This window comes from Phocoena sinus, chromosome 1, assembly GCF_008692025.1.
Source record: "Phocoena sinus isolate mPhoSin1 chromosome 1, mPhoSin1.pri, whole genome shotgun sequence".
NCBI classification, from domain to species: Eukaryota; Metazoa; Chordata; class Mammalia; order Artiodactyla; family Phocoenidae; genus Phocoena; species Phocoena sinus.
In genome coordinates, this window is record NC_045763.1 from 165,345,316 (window position 1) to 165,364,351 (window position 19,036).

Consider the following 19,036-nt stretch of genomic DNA (forward strand, 5'->3'; position numbering starts at 1 on the left):
GCTTTACAAGCACGGCACGAGGTGCTTCAGCAGTCCCCTGGTCCCCACACCCGTTTCTCAAGCCCAACCCTACAAGGCCATAGGTGGGCGCCTCACCTTCCGCTGGTCCACCCCAGCCTTCCTCTGCAGGCTGTGCCACTGCCAGGGGTGCAGTCTCCTCCACCGTGGAGTGTCTGTACCTGACAAAATAGATCAGGTCTTGAACATCATCTAGCACCGCAGCCTCTTCTAACATGCTACTGTCCTTCATCCCCAGGTCTCTGTTTTCCATCACACGAGCATCGAGCATCTTCTCTGCCTCGCTCAGAATGTGTGACTCGCAAGCACGGAAGACCTTATCTAGGACTTTCTCCACATTATAGGGCAGGCTCTCCCGCTGTGCCAACTTCAGCTTGGATGACATTTCCTGGAACATGGCTTCCAGCTTATGGACGTCAAAGTACTTCTGGAACCGCTGCAGAGACTGCTGATCTTTAAAGAAACTGTTGATTATGGGCAAGTCCTCCATGTGGACGCTGTGCTCAGGCCGTATGGGTGTATGTGGAGCCCAGGGGAATGGGTCGTCATCACGGTCCTCAGAAGCGGACCCCTGGCTTCCTGCATCCACGAGGTTCTGTACATCCTTCTCATCCTCTTTCAAGAGTTCTATGCCAGGCTTCTCTGCGAGCCCTGAGGTCTGCAGGTGTTCCTCAAGGCTGTCTTCTTTAAGAGAATCAGGATCTTTATTCTGAGACGCTTCACTGAACTCTGGAGTCTGATTTTCTTTCTTGCCAGGAAAGTCACTTCCTTCAGGGGGTCTCTGTGCTTTCTGATCCACACTACCTGGGTCCCTGCCTAGACTGTCTACCCCTTTACCTGCAGTCTCATTTTTTCTTTCATTTTCCAATATATTACTAGTTTCTTCTTTGTTTTCTTCAGTTTCAGGATCAGTCTTAATGGCACCTAAAACAGCTTTTTCAGGGACTTGAAGGTCAACATCTAACCTCTTGTCCTGAATCTCAGGGCTTTTTTCTTTAGACCGTTTTGCACTCACAGCATTTTCATCCTCCAGTAGCTCTTCGGGGCTGTAATCGTCATCTTCTGCTTCTGGATTTTCAGTGTGGAAACCTGGTCCTTCTGTGCTACCAGTTTGGCCCGTTCTTCCCACCTCCTGTGTGGCCGGCAGTGGCTGGTGCCCTTCATCTGAGGTGTCCGCTGTGACCTCTGTGACCTCTTCCCCAGAGAGGCTTCTCTTCTCCCTCGCTTGCTTATGAACTGCGGCAGCCATATCTCCTTGCTGCCAGGAAAGATTTCTTCCCAGAATGGGACCCTCTTCCGGTTTTCTTGGCAAACCAATTTCACCTGGGGGGGAGGACCTAGTCTGATTTTGAGGTTTAAGAAGCCATTCCTTTATAAGTTCCTCACCTGGATGCTCCCCCGAAAGCATGCGTGGTTTCGGTCTGTTTACCGAACCATCTACTTCCTGCATGCTCTCTTTGGAAGCATTATGCTGATGACCGCCCAAGACTGGTGCCACACCCACGGACTCCTGTTTAATCTTTCCCTCGTCCCTTTGATTCCCTGCCGCTTCAGGTACCAATTCCCTCTCCGAGGCACCTTCCAAACTCCGCCCCCCAGGCTTCTCTTCACGGAGCATTTCTTTTGCGATATGAACGGCTGCTCCTTTTAGGTCATTCTCCTGGTTAGCAAAGGCTGGTTTTAATGTTTCCGTACCCTTTTCAGCAGCTGGCGAAGAGCTGAGGTGGCCGCTTTGAGGAGAACCACGCACAGCCGTGCCTTCTCGCATCTCATCCTCTAATCCTACCTCATCCTGCACCAGGTCCCTCTTGGGTTCCTCAATCTTCCTCCCTTTTCCTTTAATGTGAAGTTCTGTGTCCACTTCTGGGTCTTGGTCATTATTTGCTTTAGGGACTTCTACATTCAAAAGGCCGTCTGCTGCCTTTTCAGGGTCAGTATGATCTACTGCTGGCTGTGGTTTCCCCAGTTTGCTGTCCAGGACTAACGCATCATCCCCTTCCTCTCCTTCCTTTGATTCAGTACTCTGTAAATCCATACCCGTGTTTTCTTTACCTTCTGTGACATCAGAGAAGATGGTATCTTCCCAGGTTGTTAGTATATTTTTATCACCGTTTTTGATGCCAGGGGTCTGAGTTTCCTCAACTTTCTGCTCTTCATTTGAATTCTGCTCTTTCTCTGTTGAATGTTTCTCAACTCCAGAGCTCGCTGGAGCTTTCGTATCTTCTCCACCTATAAAGGTTAGTAATGGCAGCTCATCCAAGTTTTCTTTACTCTCCTCTTCTTCCTTCCCCACTGTGTAATACTCAGCATCCAATTCCTCAACAAAATCGTCCTCTAACGAAGTAACAAGTCTGGTTGTCTCGTCATCTGACACGAGTGCGTCGGCAGTTGAGCCAAATTTGGTTTTCAAGTCCAGAGTCATTTCTGTTTTCAGAAGTTTGTAAGCGTCAATCCTCTCCTGTTCCTTCGAGACCTGAGAACTATTGCTGGTTTTGTTGTTTTCACTTTCTGGCACTTTTAACTTATCTTGCAGCATTTCTCCAAAAGGTTCAAATGAAGACCGCTCTCCCTGAGCATGACCCGTTTGACTATTTACATGGGGGTGGCTCTTTTGAGCCTCATGTCTTTCCCTGAATTCCTTAGTGTTTTCTGATAATATACTTTCACTTTCCTCTGAGTTGGGTTCTACTGGCTCAGGTTCAGGGTCACTTCCCTTAGACGCTTCACGAGGTTCTTCCACATGCCGAGAAGTTTCTTGTTTAACTTCCGCAGAATCTCCAGTGGCAGAATCGTACAATTCCAAGAATCCTAGAAGTTCTTCTACGTTATAATTATCAAAATCATCTCTTCCCCCATCAAAACAAACAAAATCTGTCTCCTGCAAGGGAAAGGAAAACATTAGTGTGTCACTAACCGAGTGTCACAAGAGCAAACGCTTACCCAGGCTAATGACAGCGATGATCTCAAATTCACGTTTGGCTCTAGAGGGGCTTTTGTGCCAACCTTGGGGAGTCAGGAGATAGGAGGGTGGAACCCACTTTTCCCTGGCTTCCTGCTTCCATGAGGAAGGACTTCTACCTGAGCAATGCTCCTCCTGGCTTCCCTTCATTCTCTTTTCCCCAGGGGAGGAATGATTTATGTGGCTGGTGGGTTTGTTCTGCACCATCCCTGCTTTCTGCTTGAGACTGGATGGAAGGAATACACGCCCTCTCTCTTCCATGCTGTCAGTTTTACAAGGACAGCCTCCCTTGGGGAGACCCCCACTTGGCTAGCTCTGCCTGTGGCTGGGTAAGTCTGTCTTATTCTAGACTACAATGTTCAAAAGCCCATTAATTTCCGCACACTTGAGCCATGTTCTCCAAAAAGCTTTACCAGTAAGTAATGGTGACATTTTGGTCCCCATCTACCTGACTCCTGGGTTTCTCGATTTGTTCTAAGCACAAGTAGGGAAAAGTAGGGTATCATTTATTGGGTCCCCCGACTTCCAATACCTATGCCTGATGTTCTGGGAATTTACCTCACACTAATCTGCCCAGGAGAAGCTGGAAGACCACCCAGCGTCTCCATCATCCTCCCCTCTAGGCTGTGCTTCTCTGCTTACCCAGCTGGAAACAGGGAGAATCACCTAGCTGACAGGCTCTAAGTCTACAACAGATTTCTGGCTCATTTTTTCCTTGGATTGGGAAAGATAACTCAGCATAAGAAGCATCTTACTGAAATACAGGTGCAGGGGAAGTAAAAATGTTAAGGAACAGAGAATGGTGTCAAGGGGCTCCCCACTTAACTATCACCACAAATACACCTTGAAAACAAGATTCAGTGAGGGATATATTCTACTTTAAATCAGGGTTCTGATTAGCTGTCAATAAGATCTGCTTTTAGACTACCTGTAAGTCTATATTCTTCCTTTCCTCTTGCTAGTAAACAAATTGACATAAAATGGGTCGCAAACAGAAGGAAAAGTTAAAAAGCCAACAAAGATAATCTCCTTCTCCTAACTAAACTCTCACAATACTCTGGAGAGACCTAACAAGTGTGGTAAGGATGAATGATTCCTCTTCCCATCGCGTGCATTTCTAAGCCATTTCGTAATGTTGAGGGAAGCATGTAGTGAGAGGTACAATGAGAAGGCAGAATCCCCAACAAGTGAGGTCTCTGTGACCAGTGAGCTGCTGTCTCATACGTATTTCCCTCCCAGCAGCATCTTCATTAGGAGTGAAGCCTAACAGGCAATAGGGCTGATTTCATGTCCCTCGAAAAGACAAGGAAATTTCAAGAACAGCAGTGGCTCTATGACTTCATCCATTCTGCCGAGCTCAGCTGAGAAGTGCCCCAGGCCAGCAGCTCACATGCTCTTGCAGCAACACCAAAGAGTTATTCAAAGATTTCCATTTGAAGGTGGGCATCAATTCTTATACATTTTAAAACTCCAGAAAATAATCAGCTGGAATGAGGATCCCAGAGCACAAAATCCTTGTCATCACAAAGCTATTTTAAGTTGGTGCACCCTGGATGAATGCTTTACAGACTGTGCAGTCAGGACCTTGCAGATTTGAGGCTGGACCTCATCTGAAATGCGCAGGTTCCCTTTTCCAAAATCTATCACATAACTCTAATCCCTTAAATCATTACAGTCAGTAAGAAAACCTAGTATAATTTGGGGTTTGATTAATTTAACCTGATCTCTATATACTTAAAATGTCTAAAAGCTATTCAATGAGTAGTTTTCAAAGTGAGACACCTCATCTTACTTGTAAAAAAAGTATTTGCCTCCTAAATTTAATAACTAAATACAAAGATATTGAATTCTTCTTCCTTTTTTCCTCACATAAAGTAGCAAAGAAAAATCCTGAGCAAGTATACATAGCCTTATATAAGAACACCTGCTTCAACATATAACTATCAGATTATGATATAAAGTCTCCCGTAAATTCTTTTCAAACTTTTCTTCCTTCCTTCCTTCCTTTCTTTAAAGGTGTCTAATAAATTAAAATCTGATACACAGATGTTAACTTTTTTTGATCAAAACACATTCAAAGACTTGCAAAAATACTTAATTGAATGTAACTGATGAAGTTATAAACCAATTTATAATTGAGAACAATAACAACAAAAAGTCCACAACTTACATCTGTTGGAACTTGTAGCTCTTCTTGAGTATATTCATGGACTACGCGGATTAAATCCTTTGGAAAATATCCAAAAGTACGCCCAACCTATATTAAATGGGCAAAAGAAATGAATATCAATCAAAATTCTGTAGAAGAAATATAAACGAGAGACTTCTTAGTAGTGAGAGGAAATATAAAGATAGGTAGATATAACCACAAGAGATGCATGTTGCTATTACGATTACAGAGATTATTATTCCAATAAAAATTAAGTACAGAATGTTGTAAAGGCAACTTTTCTAAAACCACTGAAGTTTTCTTTCAACATTCAGCTTAATTTTAAACACAGGGCACATAAAGTGAGATTTCTGAAGTAGCTAGAAGATCTGCATAAGAGAAAATTATTGTATATTATGTGATTAAAACTATGTAAATCAAGGTTGGATAGAAACAATTCCAAATAACCTCTAACAAGAATTTATCTGCACATTTCACAGTATCACTCATAAACCAGTACTTAGAAGTCTTTCTTAAACCAATAAACAAAAGCCATGAGGGGACTTCCCTGGTGGCACAGTGGTTAAGAATCCGCCTGCCAATGCAGGGGACACGGGTTCGATCCCTGGCCCGGGAAGATCCCACATGCCGCGGAGCAACTAAGCCTGCGCACCGCAACTACTAAAGCCTGCGCGCCCTAGAGCCCATGCGCGGCAACTACTGAGCCCATGCGCGGCAACTACCGAGCCCATGCGTGGCAACTACTGAAAGCCACCCGCGCTCCGCAAAAAGAGAAGCCATGGCAATGAGAAGCCCGCACACCTCAATGAAGACCCAATGCAGCCAAAAAGAACCACACCAACAACAAAAAAAAAGCCATGAAAATTAATAAGAAAAAAAAAACATTTCTGAAATGCATGACCACTACAACAAAAGGCAAATATTTATTGATATCATGGGCTATACTAGGTTTTTCAACAAATGGATTTTCAAGTATTTGGGGAGAAAATAAAATTCATACTAACTACACAGCAAGCTTAGTTTCTTGCAAAGTAAACCTCTATAGAAGATTATCCCATTTATCTATAGCACTAACCACTAAGATATATTAAGTTTGTCCTCTTGAGAAACATATGCTGTCTTTTACTAGCTACAGTCTGAAAGGGAGAAGCAGATCTCTTTCCAATCATTAAAGGAGATTGACATGCAGATCAAATGCACAAAAAGAAAAAAAAAGGCTATCTTATCACTAACTCCTAAAATATCCTCATTACCAGGGCTCTTGTTGTATCTGGCAACTATGTGAAAGCCAGTTTTAGTAGAATACTGCCTTGAAGATTAGATAAGACAAGGCAATTTTAAATTGCTACACTGGCAGCTAAAGTCTGAAACTCTAAGAAACAAAAAGAAGCTGCAGGATGAAAACTAAGAAATAAAAACAAGAACCATTCTGATAGCTCAGGAGAGATAGTTTTTAATTTCCTTAACTATAAGGTTCATGAAATGAGACAGGAGACTGAGGGAAAATACATTTACTTCCTTCTCAGGAAAATTTTATTTTATTGAGAGAATATGGAAAAGGGAAAGAAATCAGAGCTCTGTGAAGAGAGGAAATACATTTATCTTTGTATAATCTTTGTCAACTGAGACCATAGGTCAATAAAAAACTCCGTATTTTTACATTGAGTGGGTCCCGTTTCTTATGATCTGACAAAAAGATGCAGAATCATGGGCCCTCATGACTGAAAGTAAGCTTTATATCTAATTTTGCTTCCGTATATCATCTCTGCCAAGGAACTGCTGAGTTGATTTGGGAAAAGAAAGAAAAGGGAAGGGGAGGGAGGGAAGAGGAGGGAAGGGAAGGGAAGGCAAGGGAAGGCAAGGCAAGGGAAGGGAAGGCAAGGGGAGGAAAAGGGAAAGGGAAAGGGGAAGGGGAAGCGAAGGGAAGGGAAAGGGAAAGGGGAAGGGAAGGGAAGGCAGGGGAAGGGAGGGGAAGGCAAGGGAAGGGAATTGTTTCAAGAGAACAAAATCTGCATAGGCTACTATTAGGACAAATGTAAATAAGTGCCACTGCCCTGAAAGGAAATATTCACAAGGAAAATGGGTAAGATATGGGCCCTGCCGTTACAGAGCTTTTGACTCCACAGGAGGTAAGACTGTACACACATTAACTACAAAGCAAGGCAGTAAAAGGAACGCCACATAAGCAGTGCAAACAAAGTGCCACCTAAACAATTATTAGACAGCAAAGATCCCTTCTGGCTGGGAGCTGAGGGCAGTGCTTCCCTAGGAAGGCAGGGTCAGAGTTGGGAACCAGAAAGATTGGCAGGCTTTCTAGACGTGAATATGGTCGTGAGCAAAGGTGTGGAAGAGGGAAAATGCAAAGTCAAGTTCATTTATCCAAACGCTCCAGCTTCACCACTACATGAAAAATGCAGCCTAGGGACTTGGAAAAAATGTTCCAAGAGTAGAAATCTCACGCTGTAGACTTGAAAGAAACAGAATAGATTCTTCTTTGAATATGGTGATTCAACTGGGGTCCTGCCTAAATACAAGGGCTGTACCTGACCAGTTGGTCTTACAAGACTCCTCCCTAGGAATCTGGACTGCCAGCAAAATAAATCGAATCTTCCCGATGGGGGATTCTCAAGCCCTCTTTCCTGTTGTTTGTTTGGTGTTTTATTGAGAGTAAAACTTTTCACATTTGGGACTGGGTGTTTCTCCGAGTTTGTACAATCCTAAGGGCATTGAGGACTCTTACTACTTTCAGTAAATAACCAGTCCACACATCACATAAAAAGGAAAGGACAAGAGCTCGTAAGCCTCCCAATCAGGTCACTCGTAGTGAATCTCCTCATTAAAAACATCAAAGCATGACAAAGTCAATGATTTCCATGTCTGCTGTCCTGGCACCCACAGAGCTGGCTGGGAATAGAGCTGCTTCAGTGAACCTGGGGGAGCAATTGTCCAAAAAAGCAGGAAAAGGGTGCCCCAGCAGCTGCAAGCAAAACAAGCAACAAACAAGAAAGCACACAGTGAAAATGATACTTTGCTTTTTTAACAGAAACAGCACACATGATTAGGTATGTGAATAATTTAGAAAAAAATTATTTTTAAAATTAACTCCATACGTGAATACCTGAAACACTACCTTGCCCATACTTTACAGGATTAAGGCCACAGATACTTCCTTTTTGAAACAATGAAGTTAAGATTTTTCAGGTTTCACCATCGGTAACAACTAGTTTGTTTCCGGCATCTGTGAGTCTGCTTCTGCTTTGTTACATTCATTCGTTTTACTTTTTACAGTCTACTTATAAGTGGTAACATACAGTATTTGTCTTTCTCTGCCATATTTCACGAAGCACAACACCCTCCAGATCCATCCATGTTGTTGCAAATGGCAAGACTGCAGTCTTTTTATGGCTGAATAATACTCTATTGTATATATATCCACCACATCCTTATTTACTACGTATGGAGCATCTGTGGCTAGTAAGGCCTAGAACTTGATGCTGAGGAGTGATAGCCAGAAGCAGTTCAGTTCTGTTTAAGTCCCTTTTCTGTGTCCCCAGCTGGGGACACAGACCATCCTCTTTTTCCACAGTCTAGCAGAGAGGACAGGTTAACTCCATCAAAGACCTCAAGAAACAGTTTCTTAAATTTACAGTGCTGGCTTCCCTGGTGGCACAGTGGTTAAGAATCCACCGGCCAATTCAGGGGACACAGGTTCGAGCCCTGGCCCGGGAAGATCTCACATGCTGCAGAGCAACTAAGCCCACATGCCACAACTACTGAGCCTGCGCTCTAGAGCCCGCGAGCCACAACTACTGAAGCCTGTGCGGCTAGAGCCTGTGCTCTGCAACAAGCAAAGCCACAAGAAGCCCGCGCACCGCAACGAAGAGCAGTCCCCGCTCGCCGCAACTAGAGAAAGCCCGCGAACAGCAACGAAGACCCAATGCAGCCAAAAAAAAAAAAAAATTTGCAGCGCTAAACAAGCCAATAAAAAGGAAGAAAATTAAGTATGTCAAATTTTTACTTACACTTCCAGCCCAAACTTCAGGCGATCCCCCTGCCAGTTTATAGTAGACATATACAGGGTCACCTTTTTTAAAATTCACAAAACGACAATCCGGGCCTGTAAAATCTTCCAGAGCCTCACCCCGGTACATTAACACTGTATATAAAGAGAGAAAAAAAACAAGCAGATATCAGGATTCAACTTCCACAGTCCATAGTGGCTGATCAGGAAATATAAGAATCCACTGTAAACAACAATAAAGTTTCTCCAGTACTCTCTGGAACCAATCACTTTCAACTCATATGCTCAAAGCATCTATAGAGCTTTATTCATTATAAATCATGAATCCCCCTGCAAGTAGACAGGAGAGAGGGAAACTTTCCCAATGCGTCCACCGCCACACATGGCTGGTCTCAAGTGAAACTCTTGGTTCCCTCTCTAACCATCTAGTCCTCAGTCTTTGCTGTTTCATAATCATGAAAAGCTTCATTTTGCAGTTGGGTAAATTCGAGCGCAGATGGTACTAGTGTAAGCATGACTAAATGCAGAGGTAATAGGTAATTGGGGAGAGCACCCAAGAACCCCCAAGGGGTCAATTAACTTGAACTAACCACTAAAAGGCCCTATCTTTAAGTGGCTGTAACTGCTACCACGCAGCAGTAAACACTGTCCATTTCATTTGCAGTCAAGTTGCTCTCTCCCTCAGTATATGGATAATGGGAAAGGACATCACACCCTATTATGGATCCAATCACATTACAAGATATTATTTTTCTGAAAGTATATAATGTTGACTATACCCAACATTAAGGTTTATTTATTTCTATAAACAAAATCAAAAGTAGGCAAGTGGCTTTTGTTTCTATAAACAAAATCATATGTGGCAGGGATAAGCAAAACTATGAGAATTGTTTAGTAGTTACCTTCAGTCTTAAAATGCAGGACAAATCACACTCAATCTAGAAATTGGTAGAAGCAATATTTTTCTTTTTGTTGGCCAAATACACAGTTTCTAATGTAAGATGAAATGGACAATAAATGCAATTAAGCAGCAGAGAAAAAGAAGAATGAAATGGAAATAACACTTTCTCTAACAGCCAATTAGCAATAAGTACATTAAAGCACATCTTTAAATACGTATTTGAGGGACAAACATATAGATTTAAAGGGGGTTATTTGGATTTTAAAGCTAAAATCTTATTATTTTAATACATGTCAGCATCCTAATTCAGATACAATTAGGTGAGAGGCCAAGGTGAAGGTGATGGACAATTTAAGACTGGGAATTCTATCAGAATTGGAAACAGCAATGTATCTCTTATTCCCCCTTAAAAGAGATCACTGCAGATTTGTAATAATAAATCAGATGACAACATATGCATACTGAGGAACAGCTATCTGAAAAGCACACAAGGACAGCTCACAGGCACACACCTTACTAAGTAAACACTTTATGCAACAGAACACAGACCCAGAGCCTGCTCTAGCTGCTGCCTGTTGTGTTTGGTTACATCTGTTTCGACACATGCCATTTCTCAAGTTATGTGACTGCCACGGGCCCTTCCAACACCATGTCTCCATACTAAGGAAGCATCAGTGATGTGATTCTCTAGGTAACTGGTTTTGAGGAACCCAGGTAGGATACTGCTTGAAAGCAATGAATAGCAAACATCTGCTATATCCAACCCTGCTTGCTAATAACCCGGATTTACGCTGAGAAAACTGCAGGAACAATTCATGGAAGTTGCTCCACTTTCGTGGCGTTTATTTACATCAGTCCTAGGGTTACTTCTAGGAATGGCTTAACACAAATCAAAGACTGACTCCTTTCTTTCCTCTAACGGCTGGCAGTGCTACACTTCTTCAAATTGTGAAACTTGGTTTCAAATAACACCCATTTTGAATATAAATAGCTAAACTGTAGGCTTCGGCCTCCTCAGAACGAACATTTTTCTATAGGTACTGGTTACAACAGATGAACAACCGTTTCTGAAGTGGTTATCGGTAAGTTTACAAGGTTATCTGAGACCGGCTGGGAGGCCACAAGGATGATACTTGTCCGGCAAATACACAGGAAGACAGCCCAAGAGCAATAATGATTAAGGCTGAAGCGAGCTGGATTTATAAAACTCTTGCAGTATTTACCGTTTTTACTTTAACAATCCTCTTCACCTGAGTTTGGGGCTCTCTGCCCTCCTCAACGCCCACGGTCCACCCTCCCACCCCCAATTCGCGGTTAGGGAATCATTCCGCTTCCTGCGCAAAGAGGAGGCTGCTGGTCCCAGGTGGCCTCTTTCGAGAACGAAAGATTTTGGCCTTTCCGGTGCCCTCCCTGTCTGGCTGTTTGCAGGAGCCTTCCAAGCACAGAAATGACAGAACTGAGGCAGAGCCGGGGAGGAGACCTTGGAACACACCGCAAGCCTGGACTCCGGGCTCGTCCCAAACCTAAACTCCAATCCCTGTTCAAAAGGTGGTCCGAGCCCCGAATCCCAGTGAAGCAGAGGGGCAAAGGGGCAGCGCCAGGAAGCCTTTCCCGAGCTCCACCAGCAACCTGCCGCAGGGAAGGCGCCCACCGAGCCCTTAGCGCATCTGCCCCCGGACTGCACCCAGCGAGGTCCCCGCCGAGGGAGCAAGATAGCGCTCGCGGGCAGCGCGGGGAGACCAAGGAGAGTGGCGCGCCACCCCATCCTTCCTCGGAGCCGGGGCGGGCCGGGGGAGGGGACGCTGTGAAACCGGGGGCCACCCCCGACCCCCCACCCACCCCCGCCTCCGTCGGCGAAGGAAAAATGAACAGCTGGCAACAAGTGGGAGGTGCAGCCCCCCCACGGCTGGGGCCGCGGGCGCCGGCAGGGCCGGAGGAGACAGACGCAAGGACCCGGGGCTCGCCCACCTCGGCGCTCCGCCCGCCCGGCCTGCGGCCCCCCGGCCGGCTTGGTGCGCGGCCGAGCCCCCGCCCCCGCGCCGCCCTCCCGGGCACTCACTGCTGCATTCGTCGTCCGCGCAGAGTTTGTGCTGCGAGAAGCGCCGGACGGTGTCCGGGTCCGGCTGCCCGGGTACCCGCCAGAGCGGCCTGAGCAGGAGCAGCCACAAGAGGAGCCCCGGCGCCGCAGCCATGTTGTGGTCACCTCGCGGAGCCGGTGACGCGAAGGAGGCGGCCCGGGCGGGGCGGGGGGCGGAGCGCGGGGGGCGGGGGGACGCGCGGCGGGGAGGGGCGGTGTCCGCCAGGGTGTGAGTCCCTGGCGGACACGTCAGCACGGCCTCCGGGAGGGGATGGAGGGGGTCCGGGAGGAGGAGGAGGACCAGCACTCGCACCTCCTTCCCAAGGCTTTCTCCTCCGGTTGCTGCCTTGGCAACCGGGACTCTTATCTTCTCCCTCGTCCAATCGTCTGCCTTTGCCCCTGTCCTTTCGCAGTCGACCCTCCGCCAGACTACCTCCCTGGCCCACCCCTCTCTGCGACTTTGGATCCCCCGACCCCGCGCCATCCCAACAGCAGGTCTTCTTTGACACCTTCTTGCAGCTTCTGATTTCTGGTTCGTCCCAAGCTTGCTCACCCTCACCCCTCTTCCTGGTTTGGTACTTCCTTTTCCGAACTACCAAATCCCACCCACGATTTACCACTGATCGTCTCCAGTTCGAGATTCCCTCTTATTCGGACTCCCAGCGGTTTTGGGGGGCCCCATCCCATGACCCCCTTATATTAGGAAAGGGAGGTGTCAGTGGAATGGTGGGTCGGTGACGTACAATAGAGCCAGTGGCCTGCTTGCTCTTTATCCCCACCCCCGGCCCTGGGAGTTGGAGGTGGGCAATGGGTCCTCATGCTGAGATCTTCAGATTTGGGGGTCTTTATCCATAAGGGGAGAATAATTTAATTCAATGCAAATATATTGAGCTTCCCTTTTACGCTATTAATTCAGGCCAGACGCTGGACAAAGCATTAGGATGGTGAGGGGAAACACGTAGATCAACAGACAAGATATCAGGCCTTTGTCTAAAAAAGCCCACAGTTTAGTGGAAACAACTCACATCAAAACGACTAAAGAATAAATGTCGTTAGGAGGAAAAAGCTAATCAACAGCGGCTAACATTTATTGAGCGGTTTCTTAACGTCCAAGTGTTATTCTAAGGTATGTACTCATATATATATATACACATACCAATTTGTTTAATGTGTCTTCACAACAACAGTAGGTCCTACCACTATCTTCATTTTCAAGATGAGTACATTGCCTTTGTCTGTGACCAGGGTCTTCTCACTGTTGTCTCTGCCAAGGCTATTTATCAACCTTGAATGCCAATCGAATGCATTAGTTGGTTTCCCAAACTGACTAGTTTCTTTCAAAGCAAGAGGAAAGAATGTGGCCCATCCATGCAAACCATAATGCTGAATAAAGGCAAAGATGAGAGATGTTCACAGTTGTTTATCTATAGGGGCCATGAGATGTCCCATTGGTCCAGTGTCGTTTCCATGCTATCTGGAGAGAATGTATAATCGATTAGGTGACTGTCCAAATAGCAGTGCCATGAGGAGTTCTTCTTTTCTTTTCTACTCTGTGTTTCATTGCTTTAGAACCTTGGGTGTGTCTAATAGGCATCTCCAACTTCATATGTTGAAAAGCAAACTTCTTATTTTCTCTCTCAAACCATGCTCCTTTCAATCTTCCCTATCTCAATAACTGGCCATTTAATTCTATTTTCCAGGTGTTCAAGTCAAAAGCTTACAAACTGTTCCTGACTTCTCTTTGTCTCATACCCCAAGTCCAGTCCATCAGACCATCCTGGGCACTCTCTTTGAATTGCTTTACTGAGGTGTAATTGACATACAATAAATTGCACACATGTATAGTTTACAACTTGATAAGTTTTGACACATACACACTCGTGAGACCACCACCACAATCAAGGTAATTAACATATCCATTACCCCAAAGAGTTCTCATGCTTCTTTGCAATCCCTCCCTCCCCTCCCCTGCCTGTCTCCAAACAACCTTCTGTTGCTACAGATTGATTTGTATTGAATCGTTGCTAGAATTTGATATAAATCGAATCATACATTATGTATTCTTTTTTGTCTGACTTCTTTCACTCAGCATAAGCATTTGAAATACGTCCAGGATCTGACCACTCCTCACCATCTCCTATGCTAACATTGCAGGCCAAGCCACCATCATCTCTCAGCTGAAAGACAGCAGTAGCCTCCTCACTGTTCTCCCTGCCTCTGCCCTGCCCTCCCAAAGCCTATTGTCTCAATAGCAGCCAGAGCGATCATTTCCTGATATAAATGTCTCTCCTCTACCCAAAACCTTCCTCTAGCTTTCCACTTCCAAGTCAAATGCAATGACTTTATTATGGACTGCACTGTCTTATTTGATCTGACCCTGCTCATCCCTTTTACCCCCATTTCCTAGCACTCTCCCCTGGCTCTGTTAGTTTCACTCAAATACACCAAGCCCACTCCTGCATCAGAGCATTTGCACTTGCAATTTTCCCTCAGCCTGGAACAGTTCCCCTAAATAGTCTGCTTGGCTAACTAGTTCGCTCACTTCATCAAGAGTCTGTAACAATACCATATCTTATTAGAGGTGCCTTCCCTGATCACTGTTCATAAACAAGAGCTCCTTCCCATGATTACCTAGCCCATCACCCTGCTTTATTTTTCTTCAGAGCAGTTACCACCTGCCTGACATTTGTTTATCTATTTGACTGCCCCCCTCCCCCAAATATAAGTTTCACGGGAGAAAGGATTTTGCCTTACTCATTGTGTAACATAATCTCCAAGGAAAATGTCTAAAATGTCTAGAATGTATGAGGTACTCAACAAATGATTTGATAGATGAACCCATAATTCCTCACGTATTGTAAATATACTACACTATTAACCTACATGGAGGCTCCATATATAAATAGCACCGAGAGGGAATATGCCATGAGAGCAAGGCATTTTCTGTTTTCCCTTCAGCGGCATACTCAACACTGGAAACAAAACTTGGAATATATGCACTGTTGATCGAGGGCATATTTTTTGTGGAGGGAGTGAAAGGAATTGCACTACACTCTTTTCCTGTATCTTATCGGAATATTAAAGCAGATAAAGAGGTCATTTTGGAATTTTTCTTATTTCTATTTAGAGTAGTATTAATGACAATTCATTGGTGGAAAAAGCAAAATTCCAAAATGACCTGAGTATCACTTCACTAATATTTAATTTGACTGATTTTCACGTATGCTTTTATATGAGGAGTGGGAGTACTCAGTTACTAAGGAAATGGCTGCTTAGTTTGTAGATTTTCTAGGGGTTTATGTGCATTATTTTTTACTATTATTATTGCCTTAAAGAGATATTAACAAGTTTGGTGGCTAATCAAAAAAAATCTCAGCTGACCACAGTGAGACTGGTGGTAGCAGTTCTTCCGGCCTGCATATATATAATTATAGTGAATGAATCAGCATTCAGTTTTACTCATAGCATTTAAACACAGATGTTCAGGGCTTCCCTGGTGGTGCAGTGGTTAAGAATCTGCCTGCTAATTCAGGGGACACGGGTTCGAGCCCTGGTCTGGGAGGATCCCACATGCTGCTGAGCAACTAGGCCCGTGAGCCACAACTACTGAGCCTGCGCGTCTGGAGCCTGTGCTCCGCAACAAGAGAGGCCGCGATAGTGAGAGGCCCAGGCACCGCGATGAAGAGTGGCCCCCGCTTGCCACAACTAGAGAAAGCCCTCGCACAGAAATGAAGACACAACACAGAAAAAAAAACAAAAAAACAAAAAAAAAAACCCACAGATGTTCAACACAAATTCTAATCTCAAGTGCATTATTTGTTAACACCTCAAATGGAATTTTCACTAAGTAAAGGTTGAGTAAAAGGCAAAAAATAAATGTGTCTAGTTTGGTGGGGGGCTGAGCACAAAATATAAGGTATGGAGGGTCCCTGACCTTAGAGAGTTTGCAATCTGATTGAGAAAACAACACAAGTACATCTGAAACAAATAGAAGACAGCATAATAACATATACCATTGTAAACCTCCCATCGTGCCTACCCAGGAACATCCATAAGGCTTAACACTGAAGTTATCAGAAATAAGCCAGTCTATTCCCAATGCCGAAACCACTCAGAGTCCAGAGAATAGGATAAAACATTTCTTAAGGACTACAGCTTCCAGTCTAGAGGGAGTAACAGGGACTAGATTTACCCTCCCTCTGTGCTTCAATTCAATATCTAGAAAACTAGACAAAATATATGAAATGATAATTTTTAGACATTGAACAACAAGCAGTATAGGCAGTGACCCCTAGGATAAGTGGAACAAATGACGTGAGTGCTATGATTGTCCCAACTTACTTCCCATATAAAGTTTCCAGGACACAACCAGAAAAGGGAAACGCAAACAGGTGATCTCCTTGAGTTGAAGAGACAGATTTGAAAGTTTGGGGAGGCCAAAACAGCTGGAATGCATAAGGGAAGAGTACAGGAGAGAAGAGAGCTACATGGAAAAAAAGAGAACTTTGCAGAGAGAGCTCCAGAGATCTGCAGAAGGTTTCTCTCAAGTCTTCAACTGAGTGATGATAACTGCCTGTGTGTGAGGAGCTACCTGAGGCCAGGGAAAGAACCAATGAGAGGACAAGGAGAACAATCACTGCAGTAGAGAATAGTTTGTATTTTCACTAGCCACAGTGAAAAACCTGTCATATTCAGTGCATCAGGTAGAGTACTCAGTAAAGGGAAAAATCAGCCTAAGATCTAAAGCTACTCTTATCCTGCCTAACAAGGCTTGAAAACAAGCCTTGAAAAGATAAAAATGTTTTCAAGTAAATTAACTGCATTCCAGAACAGAGGTCAAGATTATTTAAAAGAGTACAAAATATCCAACACTCAACAAGGTAAATTCACAATGTCTGGAATACAAAAAAAAAATTATGAAGCATGCAAAGGAGCAGGAAAATACAAACCATAATGAAAAGAAAAATCAATAGGAATGTTCCAAAATGACACAGATGATAGAATTATTACACAGGACATTAACACAATTATATTTCACATGTTCAAGATTCTGTAGGAAAGCATAAATGTGTAAAGGAAAACGCAGAGGATAGAAAAATGATCCAAATCAAACTTAGGTGAATAAACCAATGGCTGACATGAAAAATACACTGGACGGAATTGACAGCAGATTAGGCACAGAAGAAGAAAATATTAGTGAACTTGAAGACATAGTTATATAAACTTTGCAAAATGAGACAAAGAGACTAAAAGAAATGAACAGAGCATCAGTGGGGATGCCTTCGGTTAGCCCAATATTTATGTAATTGGGGTCCCTAAAGGAGGTAGGAGACAGAAAAGGTGTTTGAAGAAATAATGAATGAAAGCATTCCAAATAAGATGAAAGCTCACAGATCTAAGAAGCTCAACAAACCCCAAACACAAGAAGCATGAATAAAATTAGATCGATGCATGTCAAATTGCTTAAAACCAGTGGTAATGAAAAAAAAAATTGAAACTCATCTAGAGAAAACAGACACACTATGTACATAGGAGTAAAGATAAATTTCTCTTTGGAAACATGCAAGCCAGAAGACAGAAGATCAATATATTTAAAGTGCTGGGGGTAAAATATGAAATTCTGGCGTTGTATATCACATGAAAATATTTTTCAAAGATAAGGTGAAGTCTTTTCAACATGTGGTGCTGGGACAATTGAATATCTACATGCAAAAGAATAAAATTGAACCCTACCTTAGCCACATACAAAAATTAACTCAAATTGGATCACAGTCTTTTTTTTGGGGGGGGGGGTAGGAGTTTATTAATTTATTTATTTATTTTGGCTGTGTTGGGTCTTCGTTTTTGTGCGAGGGCTTTCTCTAGTTGTGGCAAGCGGGGGCCACTCTTCATCACGGTGCGCGGGCCTCTCACTATCACGGCCTCTCTTGTTGCGGAGCACAGGCTCCAGACGCGCAGGCTCAGTAGTTGTGGCTCACGGGCCCAGTCGCTCCGCGGCATATGGGATCCTCCCAGACCAGGGCTCGAACCCGGGATCACAGTCTTAAATGTAAAATTGGGAAGATTGAAAATCCTTGAAGAAAACATAGGGAGAAATCTTGGAGTAGTCAATGATGACTTAGGTATGACCCTAAAAGCATAAGCAACCAAATAAAAAATAGATAAATTGGACTTCATCAAATTTAAAACCTCTGCTCTTCAAAGGATCTAATCAAGACAGTGAAAAGCCAACCATATTTGTCATTCATATATCTGATAAGGGACTTAGATCTAGAATATATAAGGAACTTTTTAAGTTTAATAATAAAAAGACAAATAACCTAGTTAAAAATAGGCAAACAATTTGAATAGACATTTCTCCAAAGAAAATATGTAATGGTCAATAAGTAGATGAAAAGATAACATGATTAGCCATTAGGAAATCAAAACCACAATGAACTATCAAAACTACAATAAGCTATCATTTCATATCCACTAAGAAGACTATAATAGGGAAACCTTCAAGATGGCGGAGGAGTAAGATGTGGAGATCACCTTCCTCCCCACAAATACACCAGAAATACATCTACATGTGGAACAACTCCTACAGAACACCTACTGAATTCTGGCAGAAGATCTCAGACTTCCCAAAAGGCAAGAAACTCCCCACGTACCTGGGTAGGGCAAAAGAAAAAAGAAAAAACAGAGACAATAAATAGGGATAGGACCTGCACCTCAGGGAGGGAGCTGTGAAGGAGGAAAAGTTTCCACACACTAGGAAGCCTCTTCACTGGTGGAGACAGGGGGTGGGCAGGGGGAAGCTTTGGCGTCACAGAGGAGAATGCAGCAACAGGGGTGCAGAGGGCAAAGTGGAGAGATTCCCGCACAGAGGATCATGCCGACCAGCACTC

The 19,036-nt window shown here is 44.0% G+C and overlaps 1 protein-coding gene across 1 annotated transcript in view; it reads right to left on the minus strand.

Annotated features, from left to right (window-relative positions):
- Nucleotides 1–12,289, minus strand: part of MIA3 (MIA SH3 domain ER export factor 3) — a 54,237-nt gene extending 41,948 nt beyond the window's left edge. Inside the window, exons 1-4 of the mRNA XM_032632877.1 lie at nucleotides 12,129–12,289; nucleotides 9,170–9,303; nucleotides 5,148–5,234; nucleotides 97–2,896 (exon numbers count right to left, since the gene is read on the minus strand). Of these exons, the coding sequence (XP_032488768.1) occupies nucleotides 97–2,896; nucleotides 5,148–5,234; nucleotides 9,170–9,303; nucleotides 12,129–12,261 (3,154 nt within the window). The 5' untranslated portion in view covers nucleotides 12,262–12,289. The remainder of the gene's footprint in view (nucleotides 1–96; nucleotides 2,897–5,147; nucleotides 5,235–9,169; nucleotides 9,304–12,128) is intronic.
- Nucleotides 12,290–19,036: the final 6,747 nt, after the last annotated feature.